This window comes from Molothrus aeneus, chromosome 3 (assembly GCF_037042795.1).
Source record: "Molothrus aeneus isolate 106 chromosome 3, BPBGC_Maene_1.0, whole genome shotgun sequence".
Taxonomy (NCBI): Eukaryota; Metazoa; Chordata; class Aves; order Passeriformes; family Icteridae; genus Molothrus; species Molothrus aeneus.
In genome coordinates, this window is record NC_089648.1 from 104,174,423 (window position 1) to 104,202,307 (window position 27,885).

At 44.1% G+C, this 27,885-nt stretch overlaps 1 protein-coding gene across 1 annotated transcript in view; it reads right to left on the minus strand.

Moving 5' to 3' along the window:
• SIM1 (SIM bHLH transcription factor 1) overlaps window positions 1-27,885 on the minus strand; it is a 50,365-nt gene that overhangs the window by 19,097 nt on the left and 3,383 nt on the right. The window contains exons 2-8 of the mRNA XM_066547530.1: window positions 20,852-20,934; window positions 19,755-19,844; window positions 19,530-19,638; window positions 19,335-19,420; window positions 17,996-18,195; window positions 17,780-17,886; window positions 16,727-16,874 (exon numbers count right to left, since the gene is read on the minus strand). Coding sequence (XP_066403627.1) covers window positions 16,727-16,874; window positions 17,780-17,886; window positions 17,996-18,195; window positions 19,335-19,420; window positions 19,530-19,638; window positions 19,755-19,844; window positions 20,852-20,934 — 823 coding nt within the window. The remainder of the gene's footprint in view (window positions 1-16,726; window positions 16,875-17,779; window positions 17,887-17,995; window positions 18,196-19,334; window positions 19,421-19,529; window positions 19,639-19,754; window positions 19,845-20,851; window positions 20,935-27,885) is intronic.

Below are 27,885 nucleotides of genomic sequence, written 5' to 3' on the forward strand. Positions count from 1 at the left end.
TTCACCAACATGAAACTATAATCTCCACATTCTTATTCTCAGACTCCTGAATCCTCTATTACACAGTCACAGCCACACACTAGTACAGCATCTTGTGTTCTATGCATAATTAAAAAAAAAGGTGGTGGATACAAGCCTCTTTCTCCAAGTTCCTCACCTTCAGGATCCCACAGGGATCCATACAATCTACATCTATCTACATGAGACTGCTGAGAGAGAGTGATATGGCATGTGTTCAATTGCTAACAGTATGTTGCTGACAATCTACTATTTATCTCATTTTCTGATGCAACTATCATCACTATAAAACATCAGAATAACTACAGGAAATTAGCTCTTAAATGAAGAACAGATGGATCAAACTGAATCCAGACAAGACCAAAGTGATGCTTCTTTGCAAAGGGAAACACATTGAAGACCTCCACCTTTTCGTTATGGGAAACAGCCATTCTTTCCACAGTTAGATGGAAATTCTAGGTCCTCTTTGACTCCTCAGAGGACATGAATGCATATGCTTTTGGTAGCACATGGTTCAAAAATTGTATTATTTTTCCTCTATCTTGTCGTTCCTCCCCATATGAGAATCTGGCTGGTATGGTCAATGTATCAGGCACCTACAGACTGGATTACCAGAATTCACTGTAAGCAAATTCAGAAGACAAAGCATAAAATCTCCTCGCTACAATATGCTGCTTCCATTGTCTTCTCAGATCTAACTCCCAGAAGCATTTCCACTCTATGCCATGTCTCTGGCTCTTTCAGTGCTCTTTATAAAGCTTGAACCTGATTTTGAAAGTATTTACAGGTATACCACATTGAAATAAGTTTGAAAGTATTTATAGGTATACTACTACAAAAACCAAGGATCAAAGACTGCACCAACTGCATTTCTCTGCAAGGAAGCATCTGAAAGCTGAGCACAAAACATTCTTCACTAAAGACATCTAGCTACAGCGAACTGCAAAGATGGTGAAGGACAAGGGATGAAGGAACAGAATGTTTGGAAGAGGAAGCCAATCTGTTTGTACATGACTTGAATGCCAAGTGAATCTGCAACACTTATGTGAAATCTCAAAATTCAGCTTTAGAACTTTTTCCCTACTACTATGGCCAAAATGTATTATATGAAAAAGGTAGCAATAGTCTAGCTAATCAAAGTGTGAGTAAAAGATAATGAATCACCAGCAAACAGATACAAAAAAAAAAAAAAAAGAAGCCAGTAAGGGAGTATCAGAGGACCACAAAACCTGAATGCTCAGCAAACAGGAGAGTTTGCACAAATACAGTGACTAAGCATGTGGTTAGAGCTCACCATCAAAATGAAAAGAAAATGAGAGGGGTTTTTTTATGTGGGCTTTTTGAAGGAAAAAATATGAGGAAAGGGTGAGTCAGCACTGACAGAAATAATGTTGGGAAGACAGAGGTCCAGAGTGGCTCACAACAAACTAAAACTACAGACAAGCTGGGCTTTCATTGTAATTGTGTTTCTTCAGTTAATATGAGGATGTTTGGGACTACTATAGCTCACCATGGAATGAGACTAGACATTGGCATTAGACAGCTAAAGGCACAAATAGTTTTCAAGATATTAATACTCCCTACTTAAAGACAGTGTTGGCTATGGAACAGAAGAGAACTTAAGCCCTGAAAAATGCTCTCAAACAGAGAGAGAAGATAAATAGGATGTATCCAGAAGAAGAAGTAAAAGCATGACACTCATTAGTAAATAATAAATAACCAGATTCATCCAAAAGTACTTGAGAAGGGCAACCAGACTCAAGAATACAGATCTTATATATCCAGAGCTATAAGCAGCATAACTTTCAAAATAAGAAGAAAATCTTCAGAAAATAAGAGAAAATGCTCAATTCAAGGGAAATTCTGCAAAACTGTAAGGAAAAGCATCTTTTTACATTAATAACACTACATGCCAGAAAGGTACACATAGAGTAACTGAGAATACACAGATAACCAACAAAGAGGCAGACATTTACTGTGCATTTAATTCCTTCAAAAGACACTGAATTTAGATACCTTCAAGGAAATTCAGGTTTCATATATGGAGTTACAGCATTGGATCAAAAGGTGTGATTGGAGCATCAAGACAAAAACTGGATAACCTACACCCACATGATTCCTTACACATATTAACTGACTCATGAAGTACAAGTTGAGAGTAAAAGCACTATGTGATCTTAGTGCAGCAGATTCTTACGTCATTGATACAATCATTCACCTGACTGAAGCAAAGCAGAAAATACTGTTCATGACAATGAAAGCAAGGTTTAATTACAATTGGTTGCACTATTCTTTCTATTGAATACAGGATAAATGTTCTTAATTTCCTCTAGTTTTACTTGAAAAATCTATGGATAGGGTCATACACACTCTTCATTTCTTTTAGTTAAAAATCAGAAAAATTGTATTTGTCAGATGTTCTGCCAGTCTAGCAATAGAAACTGTGAGATTAAGTAGAGGTGTTAATGTCATTAATGTTCAGTCTATTTTTCTGAGTTACTGCAGTTTGGCTAATATCAGACATGAAGGTGGTAAAAATCAGGCACTTTCTCATGAATGTCTGACCACAATACTGCAATATATCATTCTTCTACTTTCACGCATTGCCTGTGACTTTTAACATTTCCACACTCCAGCTCACGCAATGCTAACAGAGCACTCACTATTCAGCAGATGAGTGAAAAGAGAACAGATTCTGGTTGTTTGTCATCTTCATGGCTTCCTAAATCAGCAGATGGTACAACAAAACAGACAATTTCCTCATCTGCCGTGTCCTCAGTTCATGTACAATGTGTCTCAGAAATGTTTACAAAGGCCTCGGTCTGCTCACGCGATTTGTGAGGAGGAGCATATGCAATCTCCTTAGGGATTTATCCTGTCAGGATAAGGTTTCATTGAGGTTGTACAGGAAGCCAAATTTCAGGACAAAGTAAGAAAAAAGCTACTGAACCTCACTGCTTGTTATGAAATTAAGCTAACATTCAGTTGTGAAACCTCAAAGTTATTCCCCGCCTCAGTTGTTCCATCAGTAATAGGGATAATGTTAGCAAATCTCCTTTCTAAAACTTCTTGAGTGAATAGTCCCATATAGGCCAGACCTACTGCTCACCAAAGTAATTGGAAAAACCCTCCAGACATCTTTCAAGTGGTTGCTTATTATTAGTACACCTAACAAAGTATGAGTTCTGTGTATTAGATCCCTTCATGAAGTTCCAGGCACCCATTTATCTCCATAAATAGAACAAACAACGGTGGCTGTTTACATCTTGTTGAGTCAAAGTTTACAACTTGTCCAGCCATGAGATTCACTTACACAATATCATATTTCCATATTTACTTTTAAAGAAAAAGCAATCCAACCCAGGAAGTTTAATTAAATTATTTTATACATTCAGAAAAGCTGAAGCACAAATTTTACTGTATGGGTCACTTAACACAAATGTGTGAGGATTTCCTCTAGACAACTAATGTGACAGAAATTTTATATATATTCAATGACTGGTTTTTCGTCTCAAAATACACTCATCTAATTGTCAGTTGAAGTTATATGAAACATCCTGGCCTCTAGGCAATCATGATGAGGCAGATTTTTCAGCAGTCTGAAGGTAGAGTTTGTCATTCTAAATTACATGCCTCACCATCTTTGGCTCCAAAAAGGAGACTTGTATTTGCCTTTATTTACTAGTCCATTAAATCAATGTCACCCCAATGCAACAGCAAGTGCAATCAGGCAGCACATCTTTAGGAATTAGTGCCACATAAATGTAAGTTTTCTCATATCCCTGTAGAATTATTTCTATTTTACAGAAAGCTAGACTCACAACAGTGCAACAGACTGCTGTAATACAGACTAGATTTTCATATCTCAGAATTCTTAATATTCTTATGTGCTAAAAAAATATACCTTGAATACCAATGACACCCACGAGACACTGATCCAATAGCCAAATTATCTGGATCAATTCTCAACCCTCTCACAGGCTACTGGTGGTGCACTGGATGAATTACATATCCTGGAACTTCAGCACTTGGCACTTCCCTGAGTTTACCATCAAGGCTGCCAAGGGAACTTCTTGTTTTGATAGAGTCACATTTAGCCCAGCACTGATTGCTTCTGAAAATCCCTACCTTAACTTTGCTGAATATTAGCTCTGAAGATGAGGATAACAATATGCTATTGTAACTAACACATATTTGATAATATATCTTTTTCTGCCTCACCTGTTAAATTTCATCTTTTTGTTGGAAGGAACAACCTCCTTCTATCAATGCACAATAGCTAACATTACTAAGCTAACTCTCAGCTTCAGCCCCTGGCTGCTCTTCACCACAGATAACAGAAAATACATTTCCCAAGAGTACCCATGTCACTATTGGTGCAAAACATTCTTTTATTATTTCAGAATCTCCATGTATGCAATGTAAATGTTTTTAACTAGGCCTTACACCATTTATCCTTGATTAAACCTCTTCTAGATAGTTAATCATTAATGATTTCTTTACAGTTGCTGTGCAAACAGCTCATTCATGCCTATGACATATCAAATTTCACAGATGTGTTCTTTAATTGGATTAATTTATTTCTAATCTACTGAAGTCCTCACTATAGTAATGCTTGACTAAATAGACATAAAACTTTAATATTTAAACTGCTAAAATAAATTTGATATGTATTCTATGAATGAAAATATTTGACTGAATACATGTAATACCATTGTTATTGTGCACCTAACTAAGCAGAAACTATTGGAAATAGCACATTAGGTGTATGATATGCTTGGGCGGAAGGATTTCAGAAGATGCTGATGATTTTTTGGCAGAGATTATACATTAACAGTTTTCAAATGCTAATAATTTCTACATCCCATTAAGGGATGTAATAAGGAGAACCAGTAGGATCTCCACTTGATTTTTGTGAAGGTTGTTGGATGTTGTCATTTTCAATCCAAGGACTTTTCTAGAGTTAAGTGCTTCATACCAGTCCTGCCCCCTCATGGCAAGGGAGACCACATAAAATGTTTTTTGAAGATTGACTGCTCTATGTTTTGTGACAGTAACTGAAGAGCTGGCACAGAAGTGGATAAAAGTCCTATATCTGGGTATTTAGCAGCCACAAAATACAATTATGTAGCTATAGACTATGAGTTATTAAGGGCATATATAACATTAAACCCTAACTATGGGGCTTAAGTATGGTCATAAAACTCCACTTTCAGATTTTTCTTTCTAAAACTAGTAATTTTGTTGAAGAATCCTCTGATCTATATGATTCACCACATAAACTGTGCGGAAATTTCATTAAAAAAAAGCATCACATTGCAGAGAGGTCACTGATATAACATAGGCTGTCCTGTGTGTAAGAAAATGCACATCATGGCATAATTATACCATACATAAACCCCTCATGCATTGACATTTCAAACATTTTATGCTCTGACCATCTTATCTGAAAACTTGAAAAAGCACGGAATGGGAAAGAAAGTATGATGATGGGCTTGGAACAGCCTTTCTATGAGAAAAAATTAAGGACTCTCCTCAAGTTGAAAAAGAGGTGACTGGGAGAACAAAATAAGATCAGTAAATTGTAAGTGGCAAAGAGAAGGAAGACATGAGTAGGAAGCAGTTTTTCACTTCTTTTTCTAAGGCAAGAATTATGGGCTATGAAATGAATGAAGAAAAAGGAGGCTTTTATTACCCCATTTACTTAACCTTGGCAAAAGCCAACATGGTGTCAAAAAGCAAACTGGTGAATTTATGGAGGGAAAAACCCCACAAAACATTGACAACTAATACATTCAAAGATCTCATGTGTTTCTAGGAAGACATTTGAATTTCTTGGAGACTGGGAGAAAATGCTAGGGAAACATGGATGCATGGACTGCATGCTTGTCCTATTTTTAACCTCTTTCCAAAGTATTTCCCATGGTCACTATCAGCATGTGTCTGATTCCATGTCGCTGTTCTTATGTTACACTCTATACCACACTAGTTAAGCAGTTTCATACCCCAGTTACTCTGAAACTGTGAAGAGAGGTCCTGAGTATTTGCTGTCATTCCTTTTAATAATTTATTCTAAAACTTTGTGATGTTTTAGGTTTCTAAACTCCTCTGTGCTCCCCATAACTAAAACTTTTGTTGTGACAACCTTCCTAAGATCCTGAGGTGAACACTTAAAAAATTAGCTAGCTTTTCTGTGATGACATTCTGGATAAGCTTCTGTGATCTGGGAATAAATTATCTGAGGAAAAAAAAAAAATGAGCTTGAAAAATTATTTACTGTTTGCTCTATTTATTCCTCTTTGGGAAATTTTCTATCTGCATGCAGCATAAAGAACTTCCCCATCATTCCACACTGCTTTTTCTGATCAGCTACAACCCACAGTGAAGAGGCCTGTTGAGTGCAAAAGGATTCAATGAACTCCATCTGGTAGGGTGTCCCATTTACAATAGATCCCTTCCTCTTTCATCAGATTAGTCCTTTCTTGTTGTAAGACTCACCTTCCTCAGAAGGACCAGTATTTTCCTACAACAAAAATCTTTCTGCTTCACTAGTCCAGAGTTCCTCAGGTTTGGCCAAGGGAGGGCACTTTGCCTCTGAGGGCTGTCACTTGCCATCAAGAAAAAAACCGTGCTATAATACTTAATAACTACTTTTCAACTGGAAACTACTTTTCACCCTTTCTTTTGCTAAAATTTTAAGATAGGTAAGGGGAGGAAGACAGGCAAGGACTTGCATTGGAATTCTGGCTTTTGGGAAGAATTTTTTTAGAGTTTTTTTTCCAAATTAAAACCTATTTTCTCATTTCATTTTTTGGACCAGAGTCAGACCGTTTTTTAACTCCTTCCTATCCACAGCCAAACCTCTACTAGAGCCAGATCCCATACACATTAATTGCCACTTGGGTCTAAGTCTCTGTTCTTATTGGACTCAGCTTGATCATCCAGCTTTGACAGACATACAATGCAGACTTTTATGCTGATTAAACAGGAGGCAAATAACAAGAAAAGAAAATATAATGAGGTTATAATGTAATGCATAAGTCTCCATTTTATTTGATAATTTCCTAATAATCACTGAGCCTGTCTCCTCAAAGTGTGCATAACACATGGTTATATTTGTTAAGTGGGTCCATTAAACATTTAAATTTATATTGGATAACCTGTTTGACTCCCTAGACTCTCTGGACCACAGAATAAGTTAAACCACCATCTCTTGCACTACTGCAGTTACCCCACATTTTCTAGGAAATTCAGAAGACTTTTTTAATGGCAATTATTGTTTTTTGACAATGCTAGTATAACAAAAACTCTACATTAACATGTGCAGTTCAAGAAATGCATGCCCATGTAAAAATCCAGCTTATGTAAGTCTCCAGTGGGTTGAGTGTTTATAGGTAGTCAAATAATTAATAGGAATATCTAAAATTTCTCAAAAAATAAATGAAAATAATCTAATAAAACACAATAATATCTACCTATGATCTTCTTTAGAAATCTTAATCTGCCTAGTACCTTGTCCTCTTGGTCATAGCTTTGACTGGAGCAGTCAGGGCCTTGGCTGGCTTCAGCCATTCTGTTGTCACTGTTCCACATGCATATTCATCAAGGGTTTCTGGATGCTTAGGACTATCTCTGACTAAGCAGAGACACTCTTATTGTTCCCATAACACTGTTGACAGCAGCATTCATGCAGATCAACTCCACTGCCAACCTACAACCATCCCCCAACCAACACTACAGCCAATCTGCAGCTGAAGGAACTGAACCCTTGATTTTGTTAGTGCAGAGTCGAGCACACAGCATTGTAAGAAATTTGCTGTGCTTGTGGTGGCCACTGCTGTAGCTCACATAGAGCGACTCAAGAGTGTCACACTGTGCAAAGAGTGCTGTGCACCTTCTCTCCTACTGCTTTCCTGCACTCACTAGAGAGCACCATGGAAGCCCCAGTTGCATGCTCTCATGTTACACCACTGTAGTCACACTGACAGGCAGTTTTCTTTGGTGTGAAGCCACGTTCATACACCCACTGCTGTTTTTCACAGACTAGAGAGCACTAAAGAGGCTGATTATCTTTTGAAAGATAACTGTTTAATTATCCTACCAGAAGCTTAGGATCAACAGAATTATTTTGCAGCTAAACAGCATTCAGAAGTTTGGCTGCAAAGAGGAGGATGCTATCAGGTTATTTATTCCCAAAACCAGTGTTTCTGTGAGCAAATACTCCATTGAGATAGGCCTCACAAATCAGTCATTAAAGGTTATTATTTTGTTCTGTGTGCAAAACAATCTTTGGAAACAGCAAGAGAAAAATAGCATGCAATGCCTTTGGATGGATTTCAGCAATCCACAGCCTAAGTCAGAGAGTTTTCTACAGCAGCAGCACAGGCTACCAGCTGCCAAACATAGTACAGAGACAATCAAAGCTGCAGGCTACTTGGGAACAGTGAGCCTTCAGGGCATGTTCTCTTAGTCACTGACAGCACACATGTAAGAGCATTGAATGCTGCATGGTTTTAAAGGTCTTCACTCTAGGTTATGTCAAAATATCTGCACAATGCTACGGGTATAGTCAGACTTTAGTTAGCCAGGCATTTGAGTTTCCATAGCTGCACTGAAGCTTCTGCAGATAATAGCTGTTTTTTTCAACATTGCTGTCCCCAGGATTTATACACAGTGGTTTGTAGCTGAAAAACTACGGCTGTTCTCTATTAGGCCCCAATTCAACACAGTAACAAAATGCGTCCTTCAAGCCATCTCTATTTGGCAAAGCCAAGGAATATTCTTATTTCCATGCATGTGCCTAAGGGGCTTTTTACTTCAGAACTGAATTCACCAGGATATAATCATGCACTGAAAGTTATGTCTAAGAACTCTTAAAGCCTGACATGTGCTCAAGTGCTTTAGTAAATCAGGACTTCTGCAATTTAATTGCACTAAGTGGATGATAACAAAAGACAACAACAGGAATAAATCATCTAACTGTGTTAAAGATCATGAGATTGACTCCAGACTCCAGCCATCCCAAGCCTTCCGAAGGGTCAGACGCTATACCCTTGTTCACACAGAGCAGTGCCTGCCTCCATAAATAGTGTCATCAAAGTGAAAGGGGCTGCCTCTGAAGTAACCCACTGAGTACGAACATATGTGCTGGAGCCTGGCCCACACTGTAAAGTACAAAAGAGAGGTGAGGGAAGGAGAATTAGATTTCAAACAGATACTTGCCACTGTTGAATGGACAAAGGAGATTTATTTGTTAACACTTAATTTAGGCTGTGTCAAAATGCCACATTTGCGTACGAATTAAAACCTAGCAAGAACAACATAATGTAGCAGGAAGATCATGCCTCGAAGTTTAGTAACTTATCACACCTGTTGCACCTCATGATAATTACAGTGAAACAACATGGGAAGGGCAGCAGTGCTAAGAGGCAGCACAGAGCAACAAGAGCAAACATGCAACGGATTAAGGAAACAGAAGCAGAGCTAGTAAAATTGTAAGCCTACTTAAGGAACATACTGCTGTTGTTATGAGAGCAGGAGCCAGTTCTGCATCCAGTTTTATGCAGAGTATTAAGAGGTGGGAGCATGGAGGGGAATCCTTTGATAGCAGTGGACTGCTTGGCATGTCTCTCTGCACATCCACTAACACAGTCCACAGACAAGCTACAAATGTGGCGTAGTAAAACCAGCATACACTCTTCCAGCTGCCTCTTCAGTTCTCTGAACTATCACAGAGCAGTGAATTAACCCTTAACTCCATGGTTCACTATCTCCGCTGCTCTGCCACATAGAAGGACCACTGAGACACCCTCAAAAAGCACTGCAGCACCCAGCTGCTGGTGTGATGTTCACAAGCCACATTTATGCTATTCAGATTGCAGAAGGGCAGAGTTAGGATAAAGTGTGAACAACCGCTCTAGCAAGAACAGCTGTGCCACAGTGTACAGTCCAATACTCCCATGTAAAGTAAAATCTGTGGCAGTTTACCTTGAACCATAAACCATGGCATTTTAGGAAAAAGAGTCCCTGGAGCAAGCCCTGTACCTTTCATCAGTGGAGTGAGGCAGACAGCTGGACATAGTAATTGTTTCAGCCATTGAATGTGTTTCAGTCCCAGACAAACATTTTATAAGATCTGTAACTCAGTATTTGAGAGGAGGGTATTTCCAAAGGCCTAGAGCAGCCCACACTGAATGGGGAAATGATGAAGTGGAAAGCATTTGAAGTCACTCTTCTTCCTTGGAATAAAGACACTTTTTTGCAACCTTGAATTTCATGCCATGTGAGACTCTCAGCATGCATGCATTTAAACTAACAACTGGGGGGATTTTTTCCATAGGGCTGAGCTGCAATCCTTTAATCCTTACTCTAGCAAATAAAACTCTTCATATGAACGGTGACTCTCGGCTCTGGCCCACACTTTTAGTGCCTTGGCCATTACAGTCACCTGGTTTAAATACAAGCATAGAAATTTGGAGTGAATTAAACAAATGGTAGCTGAGAAAGCCCCTACATGAACAAAGAAGAACTGCAGAAATGTATTGTGGACACCTGGAAAAGCCTGTCTCCTATTTGCAAGAAATACATAAACAATGTTTCAGGGAGACAAGTCTGTAATAAAAACTAATGGTGAACAAACAGAATACTGCTCTGAGCAGTTCAAGAGGACTCCTTTTATTTTTTTTTCCTTTAAGACATATGTTTCCCAAACATTTTTATTTATTAAAACAATTTGTCTATGTTTTTACATTGCTATTCAAATCATGGGAATGATGGTAGGCTTTCCAGTCTTAGGAAAAGCACATTGAAGATTAAACAGAAAAAATAAGACCCAGCTCTGTGCACCACTAGGCAAGTGGCAAAAAGTTCCCATTAATACAGACAAATACAAAGGAAAAGCAGCAGGTCAAATTTGTTGCTACTCTTTACAACTATTTAAGAAAGAACCCCAGATATTATCCAGGTGAAGTCACTAAACCATACCTCCAGTATTTAAGCATGACTAAGCTTTCTCATGCAAAAAAACTGATAACACTAATAATATGAGGAAGGGTAACTTTCCCAGGGTATTCCCTGTCCTACCTACTCCATCACCCACTTGAGAGATACAAGAGAACAAGTGTCTCCCTATGACTAAGGAAACAACTCTGTGTCAATTCCAAATGGGTCAGTTTGAGAGAAACCTTCAAGAAGGGGGGCCCACACTGTAGGTGGGGAAATACAGTTTCTGAATTCTCCCATTGACTAGGAAGAGACAGAGGTGAGACCTGATGTACCAGAAACAGGACAAAAAGAGGATTTCTATGAAAAATGATGAAAAGATATAAGTGTAACTGTCCACAAATACAGGGAAAGCTTTTTCACATTTTTCAAATTCACTTTAGGGAATTTTTTCACAAAATTCCCTAAAGCCCACTTAATATGCCAGGAAGGACATATGCCAGGACATCTTTGAAGTCTGAGCCATCTCACGTAAAGATAACACCTTTCCTATACCATCATTTCAAATCTGGTGGTACACAAAGCTATGAATAGTATTAATAACAACTTAAAGATTAAGTGTGTAGACACAATTAATGGTTAATTTATTCTAAATTGTATTTATCACATTGTTTGGTAAAACATTTGTTAATAAGACAGTTATTTGTGAAATAATTGTTCAAATAAATTGCATTCAATTTGTGTTTCTAATCAGCCAGTTACACAATGTAACATGAAGAGGTCAACTGGAACTATATCAAATACATGCTGTGTCATTAGAACAGAGATTAGTCACAATTATGTTCCTAATCTATGTTATCTGTATATGACACCACTATTGCTATTCTTTTAAATGCTAAAGGACAACAAAATATATGTAGGAAAGCTTCTCTAGCTTTCTCTGGGGACAAATTATTATAATATTTGCTCATGCTCAGAAAGTCAAAGGATTTGGACTTTGCATTAGCCCTTTGTTTAAAGGAAGGTTGTTTGCAATCTAAATATAAACTTAACTTCAGCACTTTCCATCTCTATTCATTGACTCATACTTGAGTCCATTTCTGTGATAAACATGCACAGCTAATAATCAATGATATGGTGGCTGTGTGTACAGAACAAATAAGAAAAGAAACAAATATTCCGTGTCTATACTCACATATCCAAAACAGAATATCATGATGACCAAATATATGTGCTTTAAGGAAGAGTCCTTAAAGGTCATTTATATTAACTTTTTATACACTTCTATTAGACCAAAAAAATCACCTTCCATGGCCACCATGCTTATTTATTTCAACATATATACTTACTGCAAGCATTTGTTCTCAAACCTAGCATTCATGTTCTCAAAACTTGAGATTTATGGAAGATTAAAATCACCTCTTTTTAATTTTCTTAACTGGGGTGTGTGTGGGCCTTCTTTCCATAAAATCTTTCTCATCCTTTTTTTCTTTTTCATCATCACTCTTACTCAGGGGAGCTGGGAAGTTGCAAGGTAGAGATTCTTGTTCTTCCTGCCCAGCCTGCACTGAAACTGCTCCAGACCATTTTGGCTCTTATGGCACTCAGTATCTGCTCTTTACCAAAACAGAGAATGCAGGTTCCTCTCAATAGTGAGAAAAAGCTCCTTATCCCATGACCAAGCAAAACAAAAAAAAAACAAACCTGGGGTATTGCCTAAGTGAAGAATTACTGTGTGATAGGTCCAGAGAGTTAGCAGGCCGAAAACTTGCACTGCATCTTCCAAAACTTATGACTCCTTCTGTGATTTGCCCTCCAAAAAGACCAAAATTTCCTATATTCAAATGATTTTTCAGCAGCAGTCATCCCACCTTTCAAGTTCTACCCTGCCACCCAAATGTGTGGGATTGCGAATCTGTTATTTCAAAACTCAAAAGCAGTAATTTGCACCTCTTTTGCTTTCTCCTCATCTTAAACATGCAAGAGTCTGTATGGAAAAGTTTGTATTTCTCTTTTGGGAGCATGTTTTTCTCTGCTGGGTTTATAAGACAGCCTGGTTGCAGTGGGTACACCTACTCCTGTCCCTCTGCCCAGACCTGTGCCAGGGGCTCTGCCACACGCCCACTGTCAGGTGGGAAAAGCACAGGAGGGCACACACAGACTGCTCATCTCAGACTCTCTTGGTTTGCTGGGAAAATCCAATGTCATCCTTAAAGAACAGCAGTTTCTATGAGATTCATACTGGCATAAAATATATTAAACACTTGGAGATTTTGAGTGCTACAGGACCTCCATCCTGCCCTCCTGCAGTAGAGCCTACCTCATGCCAGAGGAAAACCACAAGTCCCTGTAACCTCACATTTTCCTCTATATTTTCCCCACCTGCCTTCCTCATTTGAGTGATACTGCTGACTCTGAATAGCTCATTAAGACAATTAAGCCTGCTCTAGGTTGGAGTTCAGCATCACCCTAGCCAACTCTGCCACCATCAGCCTATCCCTAACAGTTCCCTCCTCCTCAAGTTTTCTGTTTCAGAGGCCGACTTCATCTCAGTTTTTTAAAACCAGACCTTTCTGTGCTTACAGTCACCTGGCAAATGGCAGGGCCTGGTCTTCACATATATTTTCTGAATGGCTGGCTAGCCCAAGAAGAATGATGATGATGATGATGATGATGATGATGATGATGATGATGATGATGATGATGATAATAATCTAATTATTCAGTGGAAGCTACACCCATCTCTTGGAGGCAGGGCAGCAATTTCAGCAGTGGCAGTCCTCCTGCACAAGTAAGCAGAATGCAACCTCTTCTGCAGAGCCCTAGTGAAGAGCCAGCCAGGCTCAATGAGACCTCGAGGACCAGAGCATATCAAAACTAGATTTTTATGCAGTGGCAGTGTCTACATTGCAGCTGTCAGCAGCACACAGCAGTTGCTGCAGCCAGTGCTGGACCTCCCAACTTTCAGCATCCCTTCTTTAGTCAGCCTGGCTCCCTCGCTGCCCTCCTGCCATCCTTCACACTCGAGGCAATTCAGCCAAGAGTGCAAGGGGAGACTTGGAGATTTACACCAAGGCATAAGGAAGTTGCTCTGTGGTGTAATTTCATTCTCTAAGGGAAATCTTGAAAGCACAGCTATAGCCCTCCCACATGTCAATTTGGCTGCAAGCAGGTTCTGAAAATCCATATACATGCACCAAAGTATAAAGACTCTGCGTCCAGCGATAAATCAGCCAGAGAGGAGGGGTCACCCTGTTAGGGTACCGCTCCTGAGGGGGAAATCGTCCTCCTCCCTGCAGGGCCGTTTTGGGAGGCGGGGAGGAGAGTATTGAGGCACTTCGAATGCAGCTCCCGGACTGCCGGGGATTCCTGCCGGGACGCGGGACCGCGGACGCTCGGGGGCTGTCGGGACACTCGGGGGCTGTCAGGACGCTCCGGGGCTGTCAGGACGCTCCGGGCTGTCAGGACACTCAGGGACTGTCCGGACACTCAGGGACTGTCCGGACACTCGGGGACTGTCCAGACGCTCGGGGCTGTCAGGACGCTCGGGGCCTGTCCGGACACTCGGGGACTGTCTGGACGCTCGGGGCCTGTCAGGAAGCTCAGGGCCTGTCCGGACACTCGGGGCCTGTCCGGACACTCAGGGGCTGTCAGGAAGCTCAGGGCCTGTCCGGACGCTCGGGGCTGTCAGGACGCTCGGGGCCTGTCAGGAAGCTCAGGGCCTGTCAGGAAGCTCAGGGCCTGTCCGGACGCTCGGGGCCTGGCCGGTGGCCGCCCCCGCGGGCAGAGGCGCAGCGGGGCTGTGGAGGTGCGGGCGGCCCGCGAACAGCCGGGGGCTGAGAGGACACAGGCACATGGTACAACCTGTCACGCTGCTGGGACACAGCTCTGACGGGTTTGTCTGACCGGCTCCCACAGGGAACCAAGGCACTCCTTGCTTGCCGTGCCAGCCTGAAATTCCCGTGCCATGGCAAGCGAGGGACAGATCCTGCCAGATGCCCAGCTGTGCTTGCAGCAGGTCCGCAGGGGTGTTTCGTTTCGATTCGGATCATTTGAGGCAGAATTCCGTGATTGATGTTCACGCTTTGGGTATTAAAGAAGAGGGAAACGACCGGTGATCTCGAATGATCGTAGAAAACCGTAGCGTTTCTGGAGCTAAAACCACTCCAGCATGCTAGTTGCCTTAGCACTCATTTTTTCTTAGCATTACAATGCACAAACTTCTGTCTTTGCTGCTCCCCGTTCACCCAAAGCAGGTGCTTGGACTTAACTGAGAAGCATAAACCGCAAAAAATACAGAGAGGGACTGGTATAGCGGAAATGGACATAAAAATGTGCAGAATAGCTACAGCCGAAGTGATAACATACTCATCCTTACTGAGGAAATGACATCCCATACCAAATAAAATTAAATAAATTTGCTTTAAAGGGGAATTGCAGTTTGTTGATTATAGCAGGATGCTGACCAAAATGTCTATTTTTTCATGCAGGTACAATGTCCCATCTTAGAGCACGACGCCCATTATCACCTTACACACCAAAGGGATTACACCCTAGAAGTGCAGGTGCTGTGACCTGCAACTCCTTTCCCACTCCACCAGCAGCCCCTCCACACATGACCAGAGCCATGGTCGAGCCACTTCATTTTGGGAAGCACTCCTTAAACTGGGCTACCAAACCACTTGCCACCTGTGCACGCACCAAAGCCATGATGGCAAGATCATGATGCTGCCATCATTTCTTTTAGGAAAGAGGAGGGTTGTGCCTCTCAGATGCTTCCAATACCTACTTTTGTCTCCAGGGAGAGAAAAGAAGAAGAAGAAAAAAAAAAAAAAAGGCAGCAGAACAGAGGAATATTCAGTCCCAAGGATCAACGAAGGACTGCCGGCCCCACTGGTCCTATGATCCTAATGAAGCATCAGTGCTGCCGGCAACAGCTACTGCCGTGTCCAGAGGGGATAGTAATAACTACCATGAAAACACTTAAAAATAGTCCAGCCGAGCTTCCCTTCCCTCACTGGGCCTCTGTGTTTCAGTACAAGCAGGATAGCTAGGGCACAACCCAGCCATTCCAAAATGCTGGGAGATGTATTGAGATGTATGGTATCTCAGCACTTACTCTGATTTTTTTTTTCCCTCTTTAATTTTAATTTTTTTTTAAGTTCAATTGACCCTTCTGGTCACCAACTTTCTTTGTGGTTCACTGTAAGGATCGCTCTCCAAGAACAAAAAAGAAATCTCCGAGCTTTGATAGAGACTCTGGATGAAATTAAGAACTTCAAACCCCAGATTTTTGAAAAGAAAAACAGATGTCCTGTTTGTTGAGTATAAATAACTCCGTACGTGGAAGCCTTTTCTTTTACGCTGCATTAAATTTTATTTAATGCTGGGTGCATTTAAACTAAAAAAAAAAAAAAAAAAAAAAAAAAAAAAAAAAAAAAAGAGGGGGGCAGCAAAATATGTGGGTGACAAACCTCTAAATCTTTTCCTCTCTCGAAAGAGAAAGAAACAGGCAGACGGGAAACCCTTCATCTGGATGAAAGCGCTCAATGTGTTTCCTAGCAGACCTGGCGAGCCTGCCCTGGTCAGTGCGGCGGCGAGGGGAGGGGGGAATGGAGGCGGTGGCAGGGAAGGACGGACGGAGGGAGGGAAGGAGGGAGGGAGGAGAGGCCCCGGGCCGAGCAGAGCGGGGCGCGCCCGCAGGTGCCCGCCCGGTGCTGGGTCCCGGCCGGCCCCCGCAGCTCGGAGCGGCCCCAGGCTGACTCACGTGAGCACGTAGTTGACGCTGACGATGCAGTGCGGGCGGGAGGAGCGGCTGTTGTGCACGATGGTGGCGTAGCTCTGCACCCACACCCAGCCGCCGTGCTTGGCCAAGAAGCGGTAGTACTTGGTGGTCACTTGCCCTTTCACCAGCACTGCGGGGACAAAGCGAGAAGAGCCTCAGCGTGGCTCCCGCCTCTGGTTTGATAAGCCCCGGGAAGAAGCGCGCACTCCTCCCGGAGCCCTGTGAGCGACCAGAGGGGTTAGGAACCTCTTAGCCAGAGGGGTTAGGAATCTCTCAGCGGCACATGCGGACAAGGGTGGTGGAGCCCCCAGGCAGGGCTTATCTCAGTACTTGAGATCGTTATCACAGGCTAACAGGGGAGATTGGTAGGGCCGAGGTGTGTGTGTGTGTGTGTGCGCGCGCGCGTGTGTGTGTGTGCGGTCGGCTACGGCAACCGAACCCCGCACACCCCTATCCTGAAGTATCACCATCGAGATTTTGTTCTGTAAATCTGTCTTTGGGTTTTATCTCTTCTCGTTATGCTCTCTGTAAGGAAACTTACCGGAAATCGGTATTCTTTCTATTCATCTATCCGTGTATTAATGTCATCGAGATATCAAAATAGAATAAAGTACATCTCGCCAAATCAGGCTCACTACTGCAGTCGAAATTAGATATACAGATAAGGTTTGTGAGACTTGGTGGAAGTGAAATAAAAGTACTGATATTTCACTGGTATGGCTTTTTAGAGCAGGAAAAAGGATTTTCCGAACTCAAATTTGAAGAGACAATAGCGCCTGAGATTTATGCAGGGTAGTTCTTGTCCTACAACCAAAAGAAAAGGATGGAAAATCCCTCCGTTTGCCACCTGCGTCCAGAGTTCAGTCTCTATCTAACCTTGTTTCACTAAAACCTGAAGAAGATTTTGCTTATTCTGCCCTCCAGAGAGCTGGCTTTTCACGTGCCTACCTAGAGGTAAATCCCAGCAACCCCAAAGTCCTTCTGCAAAGGGACAGGATGGGAGTGGGGTTTTAAACAAGAAGACCATCTCCTTACACAAGTGATGTGCGCAACGCAGGTGAAAGGTGTCACAACCATGGACATGATGGTAAAGGGTCTTCTCTATCAGGTCCTGGGGCTCGTAACCTGTTAGCTCAGCTACCCTGCAAGAGACATAAGCAGCAAATATAAGTGGGTGAGAGGACAGGAGAGGAGGCCTGGGGAAGAAGGGATGGGCTAGGGGAATAGATTTGGAAACAACCCCAGCTCTACCTGGAATCTAAGAATATGAGCTTCATGTCTAGGCTGGCCCGAAACATGAACATATTGCTGTGGAGCTTGATCTCCGTCACGGCGCTGGGCGGCAGCGAGTGGCCCACGGCGACCAAGCCAACGTTTTGGTAGCAGCCGTCGAAGGGAGACATGTCCAGGCTGTACTGGCGGATCTTCAGGTACCCGCTGCAGTGAATCACCTGCCGGAGACACAGGAAAGCTTGGCGGCTACTCAGCAGGGGGGGAAGGGTGTGCTGAGTCCCTCCCCATGAAGAGGGCCCGGACGATTCCCCCCATCCCGGTGCGGTGCGGCTGCGGGGCTCGCGGGAGCCGCTGACCTGCGTCTCCGCCCTGGCAAAGCGGCACCGTCTGGGAGTTTTCTGTCCGGGATGATTTTTTTCCCATACTACAGTTCAGCGTCGATCTAAGGCCCATTAGAGTCAACAAGATTTTTTTTTTTCCACTGGCTTAAGTGGTTTTTGGCCCACCTCCTAACTGCGCTTTTATTATTCTTCTGAAAAGGAAAGACGCGGAACTGCCAATCCAGTTACGATTTTGTAATGAAGAGTGTATGCGCGTGAGAAAGGGTTTACATGTGTGCATATGTCACATGTGTAAGATGCGTCTGTTATATGGATGGAGAAGGCGCAATCCATCGCCAAAAAGCACCTTTGATTTAAGTATATCTCCTAAACGTATCCTTGCAGACAACTGCTGTCCACTTCCACTCTTACTTCTCTATTATTAAGAAGTTTCTTCTTGGGGTTCAGCAGGTGTTCTTAGTCTACGGTATATCGTGACACGACATCTCCTTGGGTTATGGGTACAACCCCCTCCTCGGCGTTGTGTGGCTGACAAAGCAGGGAGGAGTTAAGAGACAGCGTGGGGCTCTCCTTACTGAGGAGCCCCGAGCAGAACCGCGTGAAGCACCTGGTCAAAACCCTTGACTGGGAGAGCTACCTCTGCAGCTGACGAATTACCTAAGTAAGAAATAAATTAACCGAGGCTCCGGTTTTATCCTGAAAGCTGTCACTGGGAACATCAGAGGTTGTGCGAGGTTCAGTTCAAACAGTAAAATAATAATAATAATAAAAGATTAAAAAAGCCCACAAACAAACATCAAGGGGAGCTCGATTGCTTGGTTTTGGTTTTGTGATTTGAGCTCTTCAACCTGAAACTCTGAGAGAAATGGACCACATGAAAGAGTCCTAGGCTGAGAAAACCCTCGCGAGAAGAGGTCTCACCCCCTCTTCTCTCCCCATTTTCACAGCCTTCCCGGCACAGGGACACGGGCAGGCTCGTGCGGGGGGGAACGGGGAATCTGGCCGCGGGCACGCACCTTGTAGCCACCGCAGGTGAGGCCCGCATTCCTCTTGGCCAGGACGCACTTCATCCTCAGGAAAAAGGATCTCTCGATCTCGTACTCTGGGAAGGGGGAAAGGCAGAGGTGGGGTGAGCCAGGGGCTCCGCTGGCTCTGCGCGGTTCCCTACGCGGCCGCGGCGGCCCGGCGGGGGCGGGGGCTGTGTGCTTTACCCTGCACGAAGTGCGAGTGGTAAGGCTGGTGCGCCGTCAGCACCGCCGTCATCTCGTCATGGTCGGCGGGGTGGATGTACTCGTAAATGCTGTTGCCGGTCAGCTCTACCTGTGAGAGAGGAGGAGGAGGAGTAGGGGGGCTCATGGCCGGCACCGCGCACCCTCTCCTGTCAGTCGCGGGGGTGGTACAGGCAAGCACAGGGGCTAGCAGGCCCCCCAGAGTACCTGCGACAAGCCCAGGTGCACCGAGGCAGTCTCCGAGATGTACATGATCTTGCCATCCGGAGCCACAACAAATATGAAACCATCCAACGTCTGCAGAAAAGGGTAGGGAATATAATTAAATTAATAGATAGACCCATTATATACCTGTCCCTCTGATTTATTTTAGCAAACAGGCGTCGATGTTCAGGCTCTGATTATTCAAAAAGTTGGAAGGAAATGGGCAAATCTTGGACAATAATCCCTCTAAATCTCCTGGATCCCTGAGATACAACCCACTTCTCAGAGGGGCCGAGCTCAAAAGTAACGCCTTGAAAGTGCCTTGAAAGTATCTAAGAAGAGGTCCTGGCTATCTAGTGATTAATATGTGGGTCCCAGAAATCCCAAATACCTCTATCCTATTTAAAATGTCATGGGGGTTTAGTGCTTGCCTATTTTATAAGGAGAATTTAGGCGATGAATGAGTGTTTGAAACTCTCCACCTGACAAATGAGACAATTTGTCAGGTACATTTCAGCAGACACAGACGGGACTTCTGGGTGTAGCAAGAACAGAATAGGCCCTCCAAAGGCCACACGATTCCACCAGAAATACGTGGTGATGGTCATCACTTGTGTTCTTTAGTATTTCAGAGCGTTGTGAGTTTTCAGATCTGTCCTCCCTGATTTGTGTCTCTGCTAATGTCGGTGCCCGCTGAGCCCTTCTGTCCCGGACAGCCGTCCCTAACCTGCCGCTTGAGCCTCTCCCTGCCACACCACTCTGAGCTTCACAACATTGATGATATGTGTCACCTTGTTAACAAATTGGGGAAAAGTCGTGCTCCTGTGTCTCTGGCACCCTGGGACACACTGTAAATCCCTCTCTGTGGACGCAGTGTTAAATGATTCTGAGGCAAAGGACCCAGAGGGACCAAGCCAACAATGAAACACACGACACTGAATCACAGTGGTTCGCATTTCTGAAGGGGTTCCCCTCCTGCCTACCTTTCTATTAAACACTTGAACGGTTAAAAATTAGTCAAGGTGGCAATTGAAAGCTCAGAAGAGGGAATTATTTCTTTAATCATTAATACCATATGCCTGTCGTTTCCAGACCAGTACCTGCAAAAGATGGGATCCCAGTTCCCGTCCAACATTATCCAGTGGGCTGGTTCGACTGGAGTGGCCCCAGGCTTCTCCAAGTCCTATTATTTAAGACAAACAAAAAGGAAAAGTAAGATGAGGAGATGAAAAATTGACTCGTGTGGACATGATTTCGGGGGGGAGGGGAGGGGTGGAACATTTTTTCCTTGTCTACACTCTAAAACATATATTCATACAATCTTTGGAAAACTAGATGTGACTTCGTTGCACATAAAAGCCTCATTTGTGGTTTGTTTTTGTTTTGTTTTTGGTTTTTTTTTTTTTTTTTTTTTTTTTTTAATATCTAATTCCTCAGAGAGAAAAATACCCGAATACTTATTTTGAGTTTACGGTGAAGTTAATTTTTAAGACCTAAGTGTAACAGCATGCCAGATCCAAGTGCTTTTCAGTGCTGCTTTCGGCTGCTGGGAACTGTCCCACTTGAACTTGAGGGGAAGCGTCCTAATCTCACGATTTCTCGTCACTGTCCAACGGCACGGACCGCCCTCCCTCCTGCCCCACCAAGTCTGCCTCCAGGATTCACCTCCATCCCTTCCATCTCTCTTCCTGCTGCTCCGGTGGGCGGGATGGCTCCCGCTGCAGGGAGGGGTGATGTGCCTCCATAGAGCCCATTCCAGAAATTAATCTTTCCGGATTTGCCTTATGTTTTACACACGTCTTGTTCTCTCCTATGCAAAATGAGCAGTAATAAAAGCCACGTGGAAGTTACTTCACCGGAGTAAAGCTATTCATGGACGATGTCTTTTCACGGTGTTGTTGCTGAAATAATTTAAACGGGTCACTTAATACCTTTGAGGCTTGTGCCATGAAATAAGTCTCACTCTGACACGCACAAGGAGTAAGATAGAGTAAAACGGAGGGGAAACCTACAAATCCCGATCGATGGCTGGGGTGCAGGTAGCAAGGGGACCCGAGCCGGCGGGATGTGCTCACTCCCGCAGTGCGGGTTCGGGAAAGGCAAGACCTCGTTTTCCAGTTATTTCGAGACAAACAGACGAGGTGCTGACAGCAGGCAGCCGCGGGCATCCATCGCTATTGACCGGCCTCACCCAGGTGTTTGCCCGTCCGAGCCAAGGTAACGATTTCCTCCGCGCTCTTTGAACGGGGCATCCCAGCGCGGCCCCTGCGCGCCCTCCCCACCGCCCGAGCCGTGCGCCCCTCTCGTCCCCGCCTTTCGCTTCCTTCTCTCCCCTTCCTCCTCTGCCTCTTCACAACAACTTGTCTCTTCACCACCCCTACACTTTTCTCCTTCTTCCTTAACTTCACAGCCCTACAGAGGCAGGAGATTCTCTCTGGCCCGTCCCTCATCCTGCAGCTTCAGCATGTAGCAGGTCGCCAGTCAGAAACAGGCTCCTTCTCATTAATTCCTCCGCGCCAATTAAGGGGGAGCCAGCCGCCAGGATGGAGGATCACCTCCGCCCCCTGTATTCAGGAAGGAGCTGGCAAATCTTACGCAGCTTCCAGGAAAAGAGAGAAAACCCCACGGTATATTTGTTTTTCCCGAGCTCCTCGAAGGTTTCTCTGCTGGGGAGCCAGGATGGCCCGTTCGCGCTGAGCTGGCTCCTTGCCACGTCCCCCACCCGGAGGGAAATCTGAGTGACGGGTTTCTTTATTCAAGACTGAATCTGCACTGCCCGCCTATGATTTAAGTTGCTTATTAATCTAAGTTTACGGCTCTAATTATTCTTCTCCTAAAAGGGAAAATAACCCGACCCCAGCGGGTTAATGAACAGCTCACGGGCATTGCAGGTTAATCTCCCTCGGGAAGGAGGTTCTTCACGGCGCGCTGAGCTCCTCTATATGTTTCAGGTGGAAACCCCGCGCTGCTGGGCTCTGTCTGCTCATGGTTTATAATTAAACGTTTTCACTTGTCTACCTGAACGGGCTTTTTCAAATCCTGTCACATGAGACGATCCTTTGTGCTGCCCAGATGTTTTCAGTACTTTCAAGTCGGAGACTATTTCTAAACGTTGCCAATCCCAGCCTCTCCCAAATCGACGGCCTCTCCTGATGCCTCTTAAATACTGTTTTCAAAGATTATAAGAGAAAGCCCCTCCACTAATTTTCCCTCCTCCCGTCTATTCGCTTTAACATCCAATTTCCTTTTATCGAGGGGGCAAACTGTGATTTCTTGCACTTGACCTACCGCAGAAAATTCTGCAAATCCTTTGATTGTCTATTTAAAACAAAACAAGGAAATCAGCTCTCCCTTTTGCTCCAGGATTACACTTGGAAACAAGATCTAAAGATTCTCTTGTAATTTGGAGAGCCAACAGCATAATAGCTTTGGAATAGAAACAAGCAGCTTTGTGAGAAGAAGGATAACTAAATCGTTTTTAGGCAAAGGATTTTCCCAGCTAAAGTGACCCAAGACAAAGCAAAACATAATCTATTTTGGAAGATTTCCAAGTTATGCCACATTAACCTTAGCAGATAAAATTTGCTTTCTTCCCTGCGGCCCCTCCCCCATCGCGGTCTGGTTTATCATATTTACATAAGTAGCCTTAGAAGGGATGTATCTATTATGGATCTAAGGAGCTAGCGAGATCACATTTCATTTGGAAATAGAGGGGAAGTTTTACTCTTGCTTAATACTTGATGCATTGTAGAACCATTTCCATTTAAATACCCCCGACCCACGGATTACCTCCATGGACTGGCTGCATGGGTTTTGTAATTTCCTGAAAATGAGATTTCGATTTATAAAACAAGAAACCAATTAGTAACCAAATGAGGCGAAGTAGATCCACTAAAATTGACCTAATCCCACAGGCACCGTTTAGGTCAGTTCCTGGCGAATGAATGATGAGCAACCGTCTAACATAAGCTCAAGGCATCACCCAGCTGTGTTATTCAAGCAGAAAAATAAATTTTTTAAAAAATGGATCGAGCTTTTATTTCAGAATGAATTTGATACTCTTGCCAAAATATGGATTATATGCTCCTGCCTAACAAACTCTTCCTCCTATCTAACAATCTCTTTCACTCGATGAACTTTTTTTCCTGAGAAGAGAAACTATTTGTGCCACGAGATATTGTCTGCTCTTGTGAGGGGGAAGGGAAATGGAAAAAAAAGAAAATAAGTAAAAAAAATTTTTTTTTTTTAAGAGAAGAAAAGAAAACCATTTTATCCAGACTATCACTCATCGTTACCCAGCAGCCTTCACCTATAGTGCGCGGAACCTGCGCGGAGTGAGCGTGCTGATTCATCGTTTCTCTCAGCACTCTCCAGTGGAAAGCCACTGTGCTTTCCACATCAAAGAGCATGTCCATCGGTTTCATGGGCTCGCTACAAAGGCGGGTCCCTGTGGAATGCCTTCTCCCACCCAGCCGCGCCCACCGCCGGCACTGAGAGAGCCGCTCCGCACCGCCAGCCTGTCCCCCAGGCCGGGCGCACAGCCAGACCCGCCGCACTGCACTGCCCCGCTCCTGTCCTTCCTTCCCCTCATCTTTTGATTGATTCAAGCCTTGATGCCGACAGCCAATGGAACCAGGGGCTGGGTGGGCACCGTCCCTATCCAGTGGCGATACTGTTTCAAGAAGCTCCTCTGTCCCATGGAAGGGGGAAGAGATTCCTGAATCGTTTCTGATTTGATCTAGGCAAAGACGGAGGAAGGCAGGCGCAGGGAAATGAGACTCCGAGAAGCCAGGGCAGCTCCTTGGCCCTGGTTGATCTCCAGGTTACTTGTCCCTCTGTGAGCATCTGCAGCGCAGAGCCCATCTCGACCCCGTCCTTTGTCTGGCAATAGCAAAGCGGGGCGGGGGTGGGGTGGCCAGAAGATGCAAGCCCTTATCTACTTTGCCCTGATTTGCCGGCTTTTTAAAGCAGTTACGGCGATTTCCCCAGCGGGCTCGCAGTCATGAAACCTCAGCGCAATCCGGATTCACTGTAGCAGGCGACTTGACGCCCCCGTTTAAAAACACCTAGTGGATAGCCCACCCTGAGCTCCAGACCCACTTCTTTGGGGGCCAGACCCTGAGGCCAGCTCCCTGCGGGGCCCCTCCGGGGTTTGCCCCTGTCTGGCGCACCGCCCCGCACGGCCGGGCGAGGCCCAGGGGAGCTGGCTTGGAGGCGAAGCCCCGGAGGCAGGGAGTTCTTTCCTGCTGCTGTGGATGGGCAGAGGGAGAGGCTTGGGGGACTCTCCCGGAGGTAGCCCGCTGCTGTGGGGCAACGCTGCCCGACGGGCCAGCGGCAGGGAGTCTTCCCTAAGTCGGATCCCAGCAGGTCCATCGCGGGTTTCTCTTCCAGGAGTTCCTCAAAACTCCCTCTCTGGGCAGCGGCCCCCGCCGCCGCTTCCCCAGGTCTCTCGGCCGCCTCCCGGGGGCCGTGGTCCGGGGACGTCTCCGTACGCTTTGGTTTCGCTGCGTTTTCTTTGCCCTTTTAAGAGCCGCTGTATGGTTATTAAAAAAGGAGGAGCAGCAGCTCACCCCTCGCCCGCCGGCGCCGAGGGAATGCTGACCCCACAAAGGGCGCGGGATGCCGGACCCCCGGTCACCTCCGCCCCAGGGCTCGCCCCTTCCGTGCTGGGCAGGACGGCGACGAAGGTCGGCCCGGGCACGGGCACCGGCTCCGTTCAACCTGCCCAGCAAAGCCTCTCTACAGGGAGGACGAGAATATCACCTTGTGAGCGGCTGGAGGAGCCTTTCCTGCCTCCCACTGCCCCTCGGCACTGCTGCCTCCTTAATACCAAGGGACAAGCGGGGCACAGGAGTTGTCTGGGAAGAGGGAGACAGGACAGCTCAGTCCCCATCTCCCAAGCGGTCATTCTCCCTCTCTGTCCAAGGGAAATGACAAACAACAGCTCCGGGAGTCGGGGAAGCAGAACCTGCACGTCCTAGTCACCGACAAGCCAAAAGGCAACTGGATGTTGTATCGAGAAATTAGCTTGATTCGATTAACCATTTAATTAAATCGTCTGCCACCAGCGCTCCGTTCTGCCATCGCCTAACGCCAGACAGAGCTGATTTCCCAGTTAATTTAACAGGCAGTGGTTAATGATAACTCAAAATCTCGGCCAAATGAGGCTTCTGTGAAGGACTGGGTCGCCGTCGGAGGGTTCAGATGGAATAGAATAAGCTATGCTTAAAAAAAAAAAAAAAAAGCTGCTGATTTCCACTGCCGGCGGATGCCATTAGCAAGGTTTTGTAAAGATTTATTATCTGGGTAAATCACATGTGTTCATTTGAAATAGAGTTAAATTAGCATCCCCATTTCTTTATAAAAATAATAATAATAGGGAGGAAAAGCCCTGTTGACTAAACAAACATCCCTATTAAGAAAATGGTTGTGGAAATAATGCTGAGGCTGTTTCACCGTAGAAAGAAAAAACAGGATTTTGGCAAACACGAGGTAGCGGAATTGCGCTTTGAAATGCAAACAAACGGAACCATGTCCAAATTGGAGAGAGGGGGAAAAAATCAGGGCATTTTTGAGCACCAACTACTTATTCATTTCTCCAGAAGACTCAAATTCAAGTAGCCCGTATTTCGAAGAAATAGGGGAAGAAAGGATTTGCGCCAACGCACACGCAGTTTATATGCAAGTTGAAAAATATTCTCCAACGTGAAAATGGTTGTATGTTTCCAAAGGAAATACGATTTTTCCCCCGCTCTTCTCATTAAGTATTCCTTCTAAAACATAAATCTGTGGGGTTTTTTTTCAACGATCCTGCTAGTAGTTTAGTTCTGCTCTTTACATTTTAAGTTCACATCAAAACTGGAATTAAACAGAGATTCAGCGTGGAGAGTAAACTGCTGCTTAAATGAGAAAAACTTCTGTAAGAAAATAAACATTGAAACCTAATGCTCAATCATTTCCCTTTGCAGCAAGAAAAACAGCATTAAATCACCTATCCACGTGGGAAACGGATTTTTTTTTTCTGTTGATTTCTTCCCCCTTTAAAATAAAACAAGGTTAAGGGTTTCAATATTGAAATGTTAACCATCCTGATTCGGCGAAAGTTTATGTAAACGGAGTCTCTGCTTTTGTCTCGAAAAGCAAACGCCTCTCTGCGCCAAAACGATCCCTTCCCACTAGGACAGACTGCAAACCCTCCTTTTGCATCTCTGGTGGCGGATGGAGAATAGGACCTTAAAAATATTCCTGACTAAAAAGGAAAACAAAACCCAAACAAAAATTATTTATTGTGCCACCTGTGTTTTTTATTTGGGTTTTATTAATTTTTTTTTCTCCCTTCCCTTCTGGATACTGCCGAAGGTCAGTGAAGAATTACCCCGCTACAGTAACAGTGATCGCATCGTTTTTGGCGGAAAAATCTTTTAGTCCTTTGACACCCTGGAGATTTTTCTACCTATTTTTTGCATTACTTACATTAGCGATTTAAATTAAAATATTAGTATTTATTTATAATGAACGTTAAATCAGGAGTTAATTAATTAATTATTCTTGAAAAAAACAAACAAACAACCCTTAAAACTCTTCCTTAATGTCCTCAGAAAATTAGCAGATATTCACTCTTTCCAAAGCTGTCTGATCACCGAAAAGCAGTATAGGTCTTATACGCTTTCTCCTCCTGAAAAGAAGTGTTTTAGTAATGAAACGATGCAAGAAACCTGCGTCTTGGACTTTCGTCCTTGGCAGGTTTAATCTGCTAAAGACATAATGAACTGAAATTAGGGGCAGAAAGAACAACCCTAGCGTTTCAATAACTTGTGAGAATTGCACAAAAATTACGAGAGAGAAGCCCGTAGAAAAATTTCTGTCCGGTTTGTCAAGTTTGTCCAGTGCAACTGCCTTATGTTTAGATGTCTGGGGGTAAGAAGGAAACCCCACGTGCTTATTTTGTGTGTGATTCTCCTGGCGTTTCACTCCCAGAAAACTCTTGTTTCCAAAATGAACCCGAAATCTACCCACCTTCTTTCTCTATAGGGACCTTTCAGACACAAAAATATGCAGACAAGCGCACACCGATTCTCTCCGCCCTGTCCCCAGCCCCGCGTGTGCGTGGCGATGAGGAGTGTATATTTTCCTG